The sequence below is a fragment of the Scyliorhinus torazame genome, chromosome 13, assembly GCF_047496885.1.
Source record: "Scyliorhinus torazame isolate Kashiwa2021f chromosome 13, sScyTor2.1, whole genome shotgun sequence".
NCBI lineage: Eukaryota > Metazoa > Chordata > Chondrichthyes > Carcharhiniformes > Scyliorhinidae > Scyliorhinus > Scyliorhinus torazame.
This window is the reverse complement of record NC_092719.1, coordinates 21,874,551-21,892,005: the sequence shown is the minus strand read 5'-3', so window position 1 is coordinate 21,892,005 and position 17,455 is coordinate 21,874,551. Positions and strand designations below refer to the sequence as shown.

Below are 17,455 nucleotides of genomic sequence, written 5' to 3'. Positions count from 1 at the left end.
CATGGACCCGGGGCATCCTGGCGATGGCAGCAAACCCCGCTGCTCGGGCATCCCTGTGGGCTCGGTCCACATGGAAATAGATGTAATGATCCGCCTGGGCATACAGGGCCTCCATCACGGCGCAGATGCACCTGTGCGCCGAGGTCTGTGAGATCCCGGACAGGTCCCCACTCGGTGACTGGAAGGATCCCGTTGCGTAGAAATTCAGTGTGACCATCACCTTGACGGTCACCAGGAGCGGGTGTCCTGCCCTATACCCCCACGGTACCAGGTGTGCCATTATCTGGCAGATATGTTGCACTGTCTCTCTGCTCAGCCGGATATACCGACGGCATGCCCGGTCCCACAGGCCCTCGAATGACAGGCGGTGCAGGTACACACGGGTCCTCATGCAGCGCCTCCTTGGCACCTCCTCCTCCTCGGCCTGTTAGACGGACAGCCCTCCAGCCTGTGTGGCCGCCACCTGCCCTTCTGCAGCCCGGTCCTCTGCAGCCGGCCCGGTCCCCTGCAGCCGGCCCGGTCCCCTGCAGCCGGCCCGGTCCCCTGCAGCCGGCCCGGTCCCCTGCAGCCGGCCCGGTCCCCTGCAGCCAGTCCGGTCCCCTGCAGCCTGGTCCTCTGCAGCCCGCCCGGTCCCCTGCAGCCGGCCCGGTCCCCTGCAGCCGGCCCGGTCTCCTGCAGCCGGCCAGGTCCCCTGCAGCCGGCCCGGTCCCCTACAGCCCGGTCCTTTGCTGCAGCAACCCCTTCTCTCCGAGCGGCCCCCCCTTCACGCGGCAACAGGGCATCTCGCAGAGCTGTGGCCATCACCACGGCGGCCAGCATTGCTGGTTGAACTCCAAACACCTTTGTCTGCAGGTGTTGGAAGGCCAACATGTTAGCATGGTGCATACTCCCATGCGCAGCAAAGTTCCATGGACTACACGGTGGCCCCTTTGGCACAGCAGGCCGCGCCCATGCATATCCCTCACCTACCACCGCACCCCTGCCCCGTCAGTGTCTGGCACCATTGGCGCCCCCGTCCTGGCCATGGGTACCGTTGGCTGACTCGGCCCTCACAGGGGGCTGCCTTAGATGTGGCCCTGGGTCGTCCCCCGGTGATGGCGTCTGGTTGGGCAGGGTGTTCGGGGGCGGTGGGGGGGCGCGCTGTGGGGTGCAGGGTTGGGCACACCCATACAGCCTGTGTCACTGTGTAGAACCAGGGGCCGAGGTAGGTGGACAGTGGGTGCTCAGCAAGATGGCGGCCATACTGGCGGTTGGTGCCTGGGCACCGCCCCAATCCTGTGGGGGGGGAACCCCGGCTGCTCGGCCCATTTCCCACCCCCACCCCCAGCCCTGGCAGGAGGTTCCCCACCACAGCCAACAGGCCGGTGTCTGGGCCAGCAGCCCGCAGTCACTCCATGCCATTTCCTACCTCCTTTCTCGCTCAGCAGCCATGACGGCAGGTTCACGATTTATGAGACCACAAGTGAACCACGCCGTCGGGAGCCCGGCCCATTGGAGGCGGTGAATGTCGGAGGCCCTGGAGAATAGGGTGTCAGGCCCGCTAACAATGTGCCTACTGTACTTTAGCCCCGGGCGGTGAGCGACGCATTTACGTCGTTTTTGGGGTGCCAGAGCATCCCATTTTGGGGTCAAACCGGCGTCTGCCCCAATTTTGCCGTCGGAGACTATTCTCCGCCCAATCCGTTTCGTGATTTCCGCATCAGCAAGCAGAGATTCCCGCCCTAAGTGTAGATGGCAAGGCAGAATCGGTGGACTTCTACGACAGCATAATTGGCGCCACTCCCAGAGCAATTCATCAACTGTTAATGGGCTAGCAGTGGCACCACATGAAATACGATCAACTCCGGGCAGCACGGTAGCATTGTGGATAGCACAATTGCTTCACAGCTCCAGGATCCCAGGTTCGATTCCGGCTTGGGTCACTGTCTGTGTGGAGTCTGCCCATCCTCCCAGTGTGTGCGTGGGTTTCCTCCGGGTGCTCCGGTTTCCTCCCACAATCGTGTCCAAAAGTGCCCTTAGTGTTGGGTGGGGTTACTGGGTTATGGGGATAGGGTGGAGGTGTTGACCTTGGGTAGGGTGCTCTTTCCAAGAGCCGGTGCAGACTCGATGGGCGAAATGGCCTCCTTCTGCACTGAAAATTCTATGATAATCTATGAAACTCCAATGAAAAATAGTTTCAGATTCACCAGGGTCAGGATTGGTGCTCGAGAGGCTGAGAATCTGTAGCCGCATATAAGCACTCCACTCCCAACACAAACCAGCTGTCTAGCTCACTGAGCTAAACCAGCCCCTGCCATTCTCTATGACACACCATGTAGCCCCATCTCACTCATCCCTATCCCCACTCCTACAAAGAGCTATTAGACCCTGCCCTACAAATACAACAAAATTCCAGTATCCTAGACTTTGGAATCTCCTCTGAAACATTTTGGGGGACCATCCCATTACTGACAGACACCAAGATTCCCCCCAATCTTGATTCTTTCAAACTGAGAGAGCCACCATGGGAAATTTGACAACAAATACATTCAAAATACAGTAGGAAGAAAATGGGATCCATAAAAAATAACAGAGTTAAAGTATAAATTCAATGATATAGTGGCACAGTGGTTAGCACTGCTGCCTCTTGGCGCCAAGGACCAGGGTTCGATCCTGGCTCACTGTCAGTGTGGTGTTTGCACATTTCTCCTCTTTTCTGCATGAGTCTCACCTCCACAGCCCAAAGCAGGCTAGGTGGATTGGCCACACTAAACTGCCCCTTTAAAAAAAAATTCAATGATATAAAGATTTATCACAGCTAAAATTTAAGTTATGTTTTTGGACTGAAATTCCTCTTAATTATTGAACAAATAATCAGCAGAATTATGCATGTGATAGTTAACCCAAATTTTTACAATTTTTTGGCATATGGGCAGCACGGTAGCACTGTTGCTTCACAGCACCAGGGTCCCAGGTTCGATTCCCGGCTTGGGTCAGTGTCTGTGCGGTGTCTTCACATTCTCCCAGTGTCTGTGTGGGTTTTCTCCGGGTGCTTTGGTTTCTTCCCACAAGTCCCGAAAGACGTGCTTGTTAGGTGAATTGGACATTCTGAATTCTCCCTCTGTGTACCCGAATAGGCGTCGGAATGTGGCGACTAGGGGCTTTTCACAGTAACTTCATTGCAGTGTTAATGTAAGCCTACTTGTCACAATAATAAAGATTATAATTGTGTTTTGGGAATTGATGGTTCCCTAATAAGTGTACGGCCGTGAATATCTGCCAAATAATTCATTATCACTTTTGTAGATCCATAGTTGAAACAGTGCAAACCATTAAATGATTCTTTACCTCAAAGTAAGAGAGTTTTGGGTCAAAGCTTTGCAGTGATGGTGGAACTTCCTTATGTCCCAAGTAAGCTAAAGCTAAGGTTGCAAATCCTCGCGATGCAAGAAGAGCTGCACGATATTCAACAAGACCTCCTCCACCACCCCACATATCCAAAACTGCAGGAAATGGTCCAGGACCTAATAAAGACAATAGTAAGTATATTTCTAAAATGCAGCTTACAGGACATTGCACTTAAGTAAGACATTGTGCACTATATCTGAATGATGATTACTACATATTGAAAGTAAATTTTGCAGTACTTGTATGTGTATAGCATGTTTAGATGCTTCACAAATAGAAAGAATAAACATCTTACTTTACACATCGCAGGGTGACCCAAAACAATTCATTTGTGTAATCACTTACAATGTATGAAACATGGCAGCCAATTTTCTCACAGCAAGAGCCTATGAACAGAAATGGGTCGTGGCCATAAAATATGTGCTATTGGTTGCGGGACTAATACCAGCCAGGATCACAGAATTATAGAATCCCTACAGTTCAAAAGGAGGCCATTTGGCCCATCGAGTCTACACTGACCCTCTGAAAGAACACCTCACCCAGGCCCACTCCCCCCTCCCATCCCTGTAACCCCACCTAGCCATTGAACATTACAGGCAATTTATCATGCCCAATCTACCCAACCTGCACATCTTTGGACTGAGAGAGGAATCCGGAGCACCTGGAAGAAACCCAGGCAGACACGGGGAGAACCTACAAACTCCACACAGACAGTTACCTGAGGCAGGAATTGAACCCGGGTCCCTGGCGCTGTGATGCAGCAGTACTAACCACTGTGATACTGGGGAGAATTCACCTGCTTTTCAACTAGTGCCGTAGGATTGTTAAAATGTCACCTGACAAGACCGACAGTAATTTGATTTAACATCTCATCCAAAAGATAGCACGTTTGACATTGCAGCATTCCCTCAGAACTGCATTGCAGTGTCAACCTAGATTGTGCCAAAGCCTCAGGAATGGAGCTTAAATTTACAAACTTCTGACACAGGTAACAGTGCTATTACTGAACCGCAGCCAACTTAACTACAGAATAAATCCATCATAACATAAGGGATGGAGTTCAAGGCTAGTGAGGTTATGCTGCAATTGTATAGGGTGTTGGTGAGGCCGCATCTGGAGTATTGTGTTCAGTTTTGGTCTCCTTACCTGAGAAAGGACATATTGGCACTGGAGGGAGTGCAGAGGAGATTCACTAGGTTGATCCCAGAGTTGAGGGGATTAGATTATGATGAGGGGTTGAGTAGACTGGGACTGTACTCATTGGAGTTTAGAAGGATGCGGGGGGATCTTATTGAGACATATAGAATTATGAAGGGAATAGATAGGATAGATGCGGGTAGGTTGTTTCCACTGGTCGGGGAAAGCAGAACTAGGGGGCATAGCCTCAAAATAAGGGGAGGTAGATTTAGGACGGAGTGTAGGAGGAACTTCTTCACCCAAAGGGTTGTGAATCTCTGGAATTCCTTGCCCAGTGAAGCAGTTGAGGCTCCTTCTTTAAACGTTTTTAAGAAAAAGAATAAAGGGATTCGGGGATATGGTGTACGGGCCGGAGAGTGGAGCTGAGTCCACAAAGATCAGCCATGATCTCATTAAATGGCGGAGCAGGCTTGAGGGGCCAGATGGCCTACTCCTGTTCCTAGTTCTTATGTTCTAACTCCTCCATATATCAAAAATTCTATATATAGGTGTGGTAGTATGTATTAGGGGTCATGTGGGACTGGAAGCCCTAATGTCATTGGCTGACAGATCCCGGGTCCTGGTTGGCCGTTGACCTCTAGCTCCGCCCTGAAGGCGGAGTCCTCCCCCACAGGCCATTCTACTATCGAGCTGCGGGGGAACAGACACGCTTAATAAAGCCTCATCGACTTCACTCTATTCGTCTCACGGAGTCTTTGTGCGCTACAATTTATTAAGCGTGCCTAAAAAGGACTATGGAGCTCAGGATCATTCCGGAATGCCTGAGGATCAGCCCCCACGCAGTGAACGCGGCAGCAGCCTTCAAGCACTGGCAGACTTGTTTCGAGGCCTACCTCAGAACGGCCACCGGCCGGGTCACAGAAGACCAAAAACTACAGGTCCTGCACTCGAGGGTAAGCACGGAGATCTTCTCCCTCATCGAAGACTCGGAGGATTTCCAGACGGCGTTCACAGCACTGAAAAGTCTCTATGTCCGCCCAGTTAACCAAATCTACGCTTGCTACCAGCTCGCGACGAGACGGCAAGGTCCCGGAGAATCGATGGACGAATTCGACGCCGCGCTGCTGATTTTGGGACGAGCCTGCAGCTGCCCTTCGGTGAACGCAAATGAACACACGGACATGTTAATGCGTGATGCTTTTGTGGCAGGTATGAATTCCTCCCAAATCCGCCAAAGACTTCTAGAAAGAGAGTCGCTAGGACTCTCAGAGGCCCGGGCCCTAGCAGCCTCCCTAGACGTGGCCGCGCGTAATACCCGCGCCTACAGCCCCGACCGCGCGGCAGCCCATTGGGCTCCGTACGTACCCGTCGCGACAAACCCACCCCCCCCGGACACCCCACAGGCTTGCGCGGTCCAAACGCCAAGTCGCACCAGGGCGCCCGCTGCTATTTCTGCGGCCAGGCGAAACACCCCCGGCAGCGCTGCCCGGCCCGCGCTGCGATCTGCAAGAGCTGCGGAAAAAAGGGCCATTTCGCGGTTGTGTGCCGGTCCCGCGAGGTCGCCGCTGTCCCGGGAGAACAGGGAGCCCTGCAAGCCGTTTACGCTCCCCAACCCCCCCAGCGTATCATGTACGACCCGCAGGCGCAGCCGCTCTGGGTCCCGACCACCGCGGTCCCGGGAGAACTGGGAGCCCTGCACGCCGCTTACGCCCCCCAACCCCCCCCCATGTATGACCCGCCGGCGCTACCACTTTGGGTCCCGACCACCACTCCCCACAGAGAAGAGGGAGTTCTGGGCGTCTCTAACGCCCCCCTAACCCCCCCCCCCCACGTCTGACCCGCCGGCGCTACCAACTTGGGTCCCGACCACCGCTGTCCCCGGAGATGAGGGAGCCCCGCGCGGTCCTAACGCTCCCCAACCCCCCCAGCGCCCCATGTGCGACCTGCAGACGCCGCCATTTTGGGTCCCGGCCACCACGAGGGGAGGAAGGGCGCCGCCATCTTGTGACCCCCCAGCCATGTGCGATGTATGGGGGCGGCCATTTTGTTCATCCCTGACGCCATCTTGGACGGCAACAACGGACCCCACTCCGCTACTACAACCACGTCGCGCTTCAATTACGCTCGATCAAGCTCGGCCCCGGATACTCCAGACGACGACGACAACGGTGCTAATAAACGGCCACGAGACACCATGCCTAGTCGACTCCGGGAGCACGGAGAGCTTTATCCACCCCGACACGGTAAGACGCTGTTCCTTGACCACCTATCCCAGCACACAAAAGATTTCCCTAGCTGCAGGATCCCACTCCGTACAGATCCAAGGATTCTGCATAGTTACCCTAACGGTGCAGGGGAGGGAGTTCAAAAACTACAAACTAAACGTCCTTCCCCAACTCTGCGCCCCCACCTTACTGGGGTAGATTTCCAATGCAATCTACAGAGCCTTGCGTTCAAATTCGGCGGCCCAATACCCCCACTCACTATCTGCGGCCTCGCAACCCTCAAGGTGCAACCCCCGTCCTTGTTTGCGAACCTCACCCCGGATTGCAAACCCGTCGCCACTAGGAGCAGACGGTACAGCGCCCAGGACCGGACCTTCATTCGGTCCGAAGTCCAGCGGCTACTAAAGGAAGGCATAATCCAGGCCAGCAACAGTCCCTGGAGAGCGCAGGTGGTAGTAGTGAAGACAGGGGAGAAACAAAGGATGGTCATAGACTATAGCCAGACCATCAACAGGTACACACAACTTGACGCGTACCCTCTCCCCCGCATATCCGACATGGTCAATCGGATTGCCCAATATAAAGTCTTCTCCACCGTGGACCTCAAGTCCGCCTACCATCAGCTCCCCATCCGCCCAAGTGACCGCAAGTACACAGCCTTCGAGGCAGACGGGCGATTATACCATTTCCTAAGGGTCCCATTTGGCGTCACAAACGGGGTCTCGGTCTTCCAACGGGAGATGGACCGAATGGTTGATCAACATGGGTTGCGGGCCACGTTCCCGTATCTCGACAATGTAACCATCTGCGGCCACGACCAGCAGGACCACGACGCCAACCTACAAAAATTCCTCCAGACCGCCAAAGCCTTGAACCTCACGTACAACGAGGACAAGTGCGTTTTTAGCACCAATCGGCTAGCCATTCTGGGCTACGTAGTGCGCAATGGGATAATAGGCCCCGACCCCGAACGTATGCGCGCCCTCATGGAAGTTCCCCTCCCGCACTGCTCCAAAGCCCTGAAACGCTGCCTGGGGTTTTTTTCATACTACGCCCAGTGGGTCCCCCAGTACGCAGACAAGGCCCGCCCCCTAATACAGACCACGACCTTCCCTCTGTCGACAGAGGCGTGCCAGGCCTTCAGCCGCATCAAAGCGGATATCGCAAAGGCCACGATGCGCGCCATCGACGAGTCCCTCCCCTTCCAGGTCGAGAGCGACGCCTCCGACGTAGCTCTAGCGGCCACCCTTAACCAAGCGGGCAGACCCGTGGCCTTTTTCTCCCGGACCCTCCACGCCTCAGAAATCCCCCACTCCTCAGTGGAAAAGGAAGCCCAAGCCATAGTGGAAGCTGTGCGACATTGGAGGCATTACCTGGCCGGCAGGAGATTCACTCTCCTCACTGACCAACGGTCGGTAGCCTTCATGTTCGATAATGCACTGCGGGGCAAAATCAAAAACGACAAGATCTTAAGGTGGAGGATCGAGCTCTCCACCTTCAACTACGAGATTTTGTATCGTCCTGGAAAGCTGAACGAGCCGTCCGATGCCCTATCCCGCGGCACATGTGCCAACGCACAAATTAACCGCCACCAAACCCTCCACGAGGACCTCTGCCACCCGGGGGTCACTCGGTTTTTCCACTTTATCAAGTCCCGCAACCTCCCATACTCTTTAGAGGAGGTCCGTACAGTCACAAGGGACTGCCACATCTGCGCGGAATGCAAACCGCATTTTTTCAGGCCGGATGGTGCGCACCTGATTAAGGCTACCCGCCCCTTTGATCGCCTTAGTCTCGATTTCAAAGGGCCCCTCCCCTCCACCGACCGCAACACATACTTTCTTAATGTGGTGGACGAGTACTCCCGTTTCCCCTTCGCCATTCCCTGCTCTGACATGACCGCGGCCACAGTCATTAAAGCCCTGAACACCATCTTCACACTGTTCGGTTGCCCCGCATACGTCCACAGCGACAGGGGGTCCTCTTTCATGAGTGACGAGCTGCGCCAGTTCCTGCTCAGCAAGGGCATAGCCTCGAGCAGGACGACCAGCTACAACCCCCGGGGGAACGGGCAAGTAGAGAGGGAGAACGGCACGGTCTGGAAGACCGTCCTACTGGCCCTACGGTCCAGGGACCTCCCAGTTTCACGGTGGCAGGAGGTCCTCCCGGACGCTCTCCACTCCATCCGGTCGCTATTATGTACAAGCACTAATCAAACGCCTCATGAGCGTCTCCTTGTCTTCCCTAGGAGGTCCTCCTCTGGAACGTCGCTGCCGACCTGGCTGGCGGCCCCAGGACCCAACTTGCTCCGAAAGCATGTGCGGGCACATAAGGCGGACCCGTTGGTCGAAAGGGTTCACCTCCTCCACGCGAACCTGCAGTACGCTTACGTGGAGTACCCCGACGGCCGACAGGACACGGTCTCCCTGCGGGATCTGGCGCCCGCCGGCAACACACACACACCCCCGACACCATTCACCCAACCCCCCCCCTTCCTGCCACCGCCGCACCCCGCGACCGCCCCCTTCCCAGGAGGATCGGTTCCCCTCCCCTCAGGCCCGACCAAGAATAAAGCCCAAGGGGAAACCGTAAGGCTCCCGGAGACGACAACACCGGTACAAGCACCACCACCACCACCACCGGGGCCGAGGCGATCGACACGGACGACCAGACCGCCCGACCGACTCGTGGCGTCGATCTAAATCAATATATGGACTTTTCACAAGAACATTTTGCTTTTCTCCCAATACCTTCTGTAAATAGTTGAAACAGGACAAAATTGTACAATACTGTATTGCCATGTGAATGTTTTTTCCTCCCAGGACCACCCCTTACCACCATACGAAGCATCACCCCGCCGGGTTCATTTTTGACTAGGGGTGAATGTGGTATGTATTAGGGGTCATGTGGGACTGGAAGCCCTAATGTCATTGGCTGACAGATCCCGGGTCCTGGTTGGCCTTTGACCTCTAGCTCCGCCTTAGACCGGAGTCCTCCCCCGCAGGCCATTCTACTATCGAGCTGCGGGGGAACAGACACGCTTAATAAAGCCTCATCGACTTCACTCTATTCGTCTCACGGAGACTTTGTGCGCTACAATAGGTGAGAGCATTTGTGATAAAATAGCCAGAATTTTGTACAGAATCCAGGCAAGTGAAAAGACTACAAATCCCGGAGTTGAAGCTACAGTAATCTCACAGAGAGCCTAAGCTCCATCTGGTGGTAGAAGAGCAGACTTGCACTTATCTGAACATCCTCTCTACAGCACCATCTGGTGGCTGGTAATTGTAATTGGATTGACCTGAAAATCCCTGTACCTTGCGCCATCCGGTGGCGGAAAGGCGGAACTGCGCCGACCTGAATTCCTTGAGTAAATCTGTTCCCAGAGGCCGCAACCACAGCAGTGAAGCCTCACTCAAACTTTTCCCTTTAATCTCTGGGGTTTTTTCTGATCCTCTCCAATCCTTACCTTCTGTCGGTCTTGTGTGTGTCTGGGTGAAGGGTGGGACGGGGTCTTGGGATAAGGAAGACTGGTAGACTATTGTCCTGTTATTACTTTATATACATATTTTCCTCTTATTATTAATAAACAGTTTGTAAATGTTTGACTTATAAATCTGGTAACTCATTGGAGCAGTCGGGGGTTAAAGATCTCAGAAAAACAGAAATTATTGGTTAATTCACTTATTTATTATTTTATTATTTTATTTTTATGATGGGGCATCGGGGTGTGTGGGGCTGGAACTGACGGCGCACGCGCCCAGGATTTCATGACATTATGCCAAATTTCAGTTTTGTTTTCTGAAGTCAATATTTACCTGTAATTAAAATAACCAGTGAGGCCTTACTGCCAGTCTCGCCAGATTTTCACACTCCTATTCAAGAAAGGAGAGGAACAGAAAGCAGGAAACTATAGCCCAGTGTGCCCAACGCCTGGCACTGGGAACATACTGGAATACATGATTAAAAAGCTAGTTGCAGGCAGTCAAAAAATCATAATACAATCAAGCAGTGTCAATTTGGTTTTATGAAAGCAAAATCCTGTGTGATCAATTTATTAAAACATCTGAGGACATAATGATCAGAGTGGATAAAGGGGAATCAGTGGACACAATGCATGAGGATTTCCAAAAGGCATTAAATAAGATGCTATATAAAAGGTTACTACACAAGGTAATAAGTCATGGTGCTAGGAGTGATATGTTAGCATGAATAGAGGTTTTGTTAACTAACAGAAAAGATAGTCTGGAACAATGAATCACTTTCAGGTTGTCAAACTGTAATCAGTGAGGGATGCCCAAAGGGATCAGTGCTGGGACTTCAGAGAGATGCGGACAAAACAGTCAGCAATGGGGTAGAGATAAAGTGAGTGGGCATAAATTTGGCAGATGGGAACATAATATGGGAAAATGCGAAGTTATCCATTTTCATCGGAAGGATAGAAAACCAAAATAGTATTTAAATTGCGACTCTGGAACAGGCATTGTCAAACTCGGGGGCGCGACCCCGGAGCCGTCCATCGCGGCGCTCCCGATCGCGCAAATCTGCGCGCAACAGCCGCAGCAACCGGCTGTTAATAACGCCGGCTGCAAGCAGCCTTCAAAAAGGCCGTGAACATGTTAAAAAAATGCAGCCGCATTGCGCATGCATGCCAGATCATCGGCGCACATGCGCAAAACTATGCACATGTGCAGTGCAGCCGCTTTTTTTTTTTAAAAAGGTCGCAACTTTTTGTTTTACAAGTTCGGGGGGTTTATTCATTTAGTTTATTCATTTAATTTTTATTTTTTCATTTATTTCATTTTTTTTTACAAGTTCGGGGGGGTTTTATTTGATACAATTTTACAGGAAAAAAATGCAGAATTTTGGACAGATGGAGACTCCATACTTTCCGACACCGGAAGGCTTCACCTTCATCCAGCAGGTTCCATTGGAGGAGCATGTACGAGGGCCAAAGGGACCAAAACCATTTCCTCCATTTTTATCAGCAGCAAACAAGGTAAGAGAAAATGGTGGGTCACTCAGGTCGGCCGGCGTGGGTCGCGCAGGTCGGCCGGCGTGGGTCATGAAGGTCGGCTGGGTTGGGTCCCGAAGGTTGGCCGATTGGTAAAAATGGGTCCCCGGAAAAAAAAGTTTGAAGAACATTGCTCTATGATACTGTCGTACAGAGGGATCTTGGTGCCTTGTACACAAAATGTCAGTATGCAAGTGCAGTAAGTAATTAGAAAACACTACTTATGTTCATGGAGGGAAGCCAGGCAGAGAGATGTAGTGAGGGAATTCCAGAGCTTGAGGCCGAGGCAACTGAAGGCGTGGCAGCCAATTGTGGTGTGATTAGAATCGAGGATTTTCAAGAGGCCAGAATTAGAGGAATTAGAGGAATAATCTGGTGCAACAGTATTCTAGATCAGTGTTCTTCAAACTTTTTTTTCCTGGGACCCATTAGTTCATCTGACCTAATATCTCCTTCTGTGGCTTGGTGTCATACTTTGTTTTATGTTCCTGTGTAACACCTGAGGACACATTAATCATGTTAAAGGCATTAAATAAATATAAGTTGTTGTGGTTAGTAAGGAATCAGGGAAGGAAAAGGACAGAAAGTTATATCCATTAACAACCAGATATGCAAAGTCACTGGGTCAGGATTGAGAAAAAGTCATCACTGCAGCATGGCCCATGGCATGTTGGATACAAAAGAAGCAAAGATAAATAATGAAACGTTGTCATTTTGCAACACAGCTTACATTACCTGGTGGAAAGAACATTGTTCCAATGGTACGGCCCTCTTGGAGCTCTAACCTGGTAGTGCCTGGTGCCATGTAAAAACGTTCTAATACAACTGATGCCAGGGCTGCTCGTTTGTCAAATGTATTAGAAATCCATCCATCATAAACAGAAACAATGACCAAATATGGAATTGTCACATCTTTCTTCCTCAGCCTAAAAGGTAAATTGGCATATTCAGTGATTAGAACTTGCAGCTAAAAGTCAAAATGGAATTTTTAAGACGTGATGGCATATTTTTTCCTGTTGAGAACAATAAGATATTTTGCCCATCTCCAGGAGATTTTAGGACCCTGGGCTCATTGGTCTCAGCCACATGCCATGAAGTTAGAGATTGGCTGCGGTAGACCTCAGAACACAGAAGTCAGTGTGATGCCAGCATAAAACTGTAAAATAATTTGTATTTTCAGATTAACTCTGAAGTTTATGTGATCTATTGCTCAGTGTTGTACAGGATAATGTTTATATGAACCATTACACTGTTAAATTTCAAAGCAGATGATTTTGTACAAGGCAGTTATGGTTAGATTCACTTAGTTCAATTAATACATTTCTTCATGTAATAATACAAAACTAACACTCCAAGGGAGATGTTGGCACAGTGATATTGTCACAGGACTAGTAACCCAAAGACCCAGTGTAATGCTCTGGGGACCTGGGTTTGAATCCCACCATGGCAGATGAATTCAATAGAAGTCCAATAGTGAACATCAAAACATTGTCATTTGTTGTCTGGTTCACTAATGCCCTTTAGGGAAGGAAATCTGGCTTCACTAGAGGTGACTTGAGACTCACAGCAATTCAGTCTGAAATGACCTAGCAAGTCACTCAGTACAGGGATGGGCAATAAATGCTGGGATCACTTTTTGGCAAATCTGCATATTAAAGCGAGACAGTTAGTCTCACTTTAATGTGCAGATTCCCGAAGTACCCGAGGTGTTGGGATCTATCCCCTTCATCTCGGAGACCTCAGGCAAGCATTGTTTACTGGTCTCCACAAACAGGAACCAGATGGAACAGTACTTGGGGGCTTTGGAGGCCCCAGGCTGCATGTCCTTTGGGCAGGGTGGTGACATGGCACTGCTAGTGCCACCTAGGCAACCTGGCAGTGCCAGCCTGGCACTCTGGCAGTGCCAAGGTGGTGCCACCAGCTGGCAGGGACACTACCAGAGTGCTATGCTCCATGCTCGCATTGTTTGCGGCGATCTGGCAGGGTTTGTCCTACATGGGTGTTGAGGGGTGTCGTGGAGGGGAGGGACCCTCCCATAGTGCATTCGAACCGCTATTCAAAAATGGTGTCCCGATCTCTCACTACACTGGCGAGTTCTGCCGAGCAGAGCTCCTCTTATACAATGAGAGTCGCCGGGAAACACGTGGCTAAATATGCCCACTTTGGGACGTTGTTCCCAATTAGCTGAATCGCGCCCGCTAATGCTATACTGCCTGACCTCCTGCAGAATTTGCAAGGACATCTGTCTTTATGGAGGGAGGGGAAAGTGCCCTAGAACATACGTGATGCAAATATTATGACCTTGTGCAAGAACGAGGGTATCTGCAGTGATTACAACATCTATTGAGGCATCTCCCTACTGAGCATTGTAGCATAAATGTGAAAAGCGAGCTGTAATTTAGAAAATTACTTTTGAAAAATTGTGATGTAATCTAAGATAAAGAATAAGCAATTAATACCTGTTAATGCCTGGAATCAAATAGAAATGTTTGATTGCTGTTTTTCAAAATAAATTTAAGAGTACCCAATTTTTTTTTTTCCCCAATTAAGGGGCAAATTAGCGTGGCCAATCCACCTACCCTGGGTTGTGGGGGTGAAACCTACGCAGACACGGGGAGAATGTGCAAACTCCAAAAGGATAGTGACCCAGGGCCGGAATTCGAGCCTGGGTCCTCAGCGCTGTGGTCTCAGTGCTAACCACTGCGCCACATGCCGTCCATTGATTGCTTTTTAAAAGATATGAGAATATTTTATTGGACTGCAAAATTTCTCCATGGCTCGTGATTGGGGTAGGGTAATAACAAACAGGATGCTTCAATCTGGATAGAAGATAAAGACAGGAAATTAAAACAGCCAAATGGGAATTGGGATATTGCGCGCAATTCAATGGAATATTTTAATCTGGAATTGCTGTATAATCTAGTGAAGGGAAAGTATAGGTGAGGTTAGTAAATTGATAGATTTCTCTTGATGATATTTGTGTCCTCGTCTATGTTTATTTTAAGAGAACCGGCTTTGATACTCTGGCCACCACCCGAGGCATCGGATCATTCGTGCAGAGAGGTAAGCAATAACATTGTGATATTTTAATAAGATCACAAGGAATTCAAGAATGTGTGGCATGACACTTGGGCACTGCATAAATGTCCAGATGAGTTACATGTGAAGTAACAAATATGCAGGAAACCAGTATTAAACAGGCAGGTTTGGAAATACTTGAAATACTGCTCTGAAAAGCAGGTCCCAGGCACGCACACTTCTTGAGAAACAACATGGTGTGAAACCTTTAAAGGGGCCACTGAAGTGAACAATTCCCATTGAATGATCAAGGCACTGACACATACTCCAGAGACACTGGCATCAAAACAACTGGAACAGAAGTAAACACACTGATACCTGTCTAAGTAAGCAAAATTAAAGTGAACGGGCAAATAATTTGCATAGGAACAATTAAAGGCCTGGGAGTAATTAAACCTAGTAAGGAGAATCCACAAGATACTTTAAGACAGAGATAGATAGGTTCTTGATTAATATGGGGATAAGAAGTCATCGGAAGAAGGCAGGAGAATGTACATGAGAAACATATCAGTCATGATCGAATGGGGAGCAGGTTCAATGGGCTGAATGGCCTAATTCTGCTCCTGTACTTTATGGTTTTACGGATACAGATGAATGGAGAGCTGGAGAATATTTAAAGTCTATGCATGATGTTATTTTGAATGATATTGAGTGAGGTCATCTGCAGGTGGGGAGTATCAGGCAAAAATGAGCATCAATCTAAATTGACATTTTTCAGAGATCACCTTCAAGTTACAATGGATTATGGAAGATGATGGAATTTAACAGATTATGTATAGGAAGAGGAAACTGATATCTAAAAAAGGTTGTTTTCTTTTTTGTGCAGGTCACCCTACTAAGAGCTAGAGAAAATAAAGAACATAATCGATAATAATGAGACAAGGGGCGAAGGAGGAAGATCTCGCTCTATGAAAACTGGAACCTGTTTTATACATGACTCACAAATTGAAATGCCATTTAATCCACATAGGAATCAACAAATGAAATCAATAACATAGCAAATGGTCAAATTTTATCCTTTACAAATGATAACAGGATTAGTAAATGGGGGTTTGTGAGTTACAATACTGGTGAAGCCAGAAAACATGGGCTGCCATCCTTAATGAAGTGTGGTCAAATACACGGGAGTCTAGTACATACACCTACAGGAGAAAACAGTAGGCAAGATATTTGACACACAGCAGTAGAGTTATTATGTGGAGCATTAATGCCCAGGCAATCTGACTCAAGATAGGGCAATTGATATTAAAGTATTAATTTCTGTTTAGTTATACACAGTCTACTCAAAATTGACAAGGGAGAAAGAATATATTGCCTGAAGACAGTGATACGAGATGTCAAATTTGAGCAATTACTGGTACAAACCATCCAGCTCCCTTGCAACTAAAATGATCAGTTGTTTTCTAAATTCAATGTATTTTGTGCTAAGAAAAAATTGCCCTTAGTGTTGGGTGGGGTTACTGGGTTATGGGGATAGGGTGAAGGTGTGGACCTTGGGTAGGGTGCTCTTTCCAAGAGCCGGTGCAGACTCGATGGGCCAAATGGCCTCCTTCTGCACTGTAAATTCTATGATTCTATGAAAAGCAAGTAACTCATTCCAAGTAAGCAGAGAGGACTAATCACAACCTTCAAATAACCTGTCCAAAACAAAGTCATTGAAAGGTGTCTGATTATATACCAATGAAATGAGATATTGAGGTGATGATGGTTTAAAGATACCAATCATAAGAGTATGACAGCCTATTTCCCCCATCCTGAACAAACAGACAAGGGAGATACTTTGGGGCAGCACGATAGCACAAGTGATTAGCACAGTGGTTTCACAGCGCCAGGGTCCCAGGTTCGATTCCCCGCTGGGTCACTGTCTGTGCGGGGTCTGCATGTTCTCCCCGTTGTCGTGTTGGGTGTTGCGATACACAAATGATCCAACACAGTTGTAGATGGTACAACTCTGTTTTATTGTCTTAAACAATAACAACTAATAACTGGTGGCTGAGGTTCGTGCTTCACCAGCTTACCTGTGGACCCAGCCCTTTTACTATCTTGGTGAGGCATTCAGCACATGGTGTATGTCTGAGTGGCACGCTGTGAGCTCTGTGCTCTGAGCTATCTCCTGGTAGAATGAGCGGGAACTGTGGTGTTCCCTGTTTTATAGTGCGTGTGCTCTCACTGGTGATTGGCTGCGATGTTGTGTGTGTGTTGGTTGATCCAACTACCTGTCCATCAGTGTGTGTGATTGCACCATGATATGCTAATGTGGATATCATGACATCCCCCCTGTTCACAAGGATATGTGCCTACATGCTAATAAATATAAGTGTGTATCTGAGTATGTGTGTGTAATATTTACATGTACATAAGGCTAAACTATATACAGAGGAAGGTGTCGGGTGCAACAGAGCAACGAGGTTGTACCAATAACAAAACAAGTGCCATCAGCAAACGACGAAAGAGAACTTCTGGAATGACAAGAAAGAAACACGTTAACAGTACTGTAAAACAATTCAGTGAGTCCAAAGTGCTAACAGGCTCATTAGTCAAGTCTATCAGGTGGGCGATGAATTCGGGTTGACCGCCTCAAGGGTGGGTCAAGATCCACCGGCTGAGGAATGGG

At 49.5% G+C, this 17,455-nt stretch overlaps 1 protein-coding gene across 4 annotated transcripts in view; it reads right to left on the bottom strand.

Annotated features, from left to right (window-relative positions):
* LOC140387887 (peroxisomal succinyl-coenzyme A thioesterase-like) overlaps positions 1-17,455 on the bottom strand; it is a 118,760-nt gene that overhangs the window by 24,958 nt on the left and 76,347 nt on the right. For all 4 annotated transcript variants that reach the window (XM_072471174.1, XM_072471177.1, XM_072471176.1 and 1 more), the window contains 2 exons: positions 12,499-12,689; positions 3,328-3,503 (listed from right to left, as the gene is read on the bottom strand). In XM_072471174.1, coding sequence (XP_072327275.1) covers positions 3,328-3,503; positions 12,499-12,689 — 367 coding nt within the window. The remainder of the gene's footprint in view (positions 1-3,327; positions 3,504-12,498; positions 12,690-17,455) is intronic.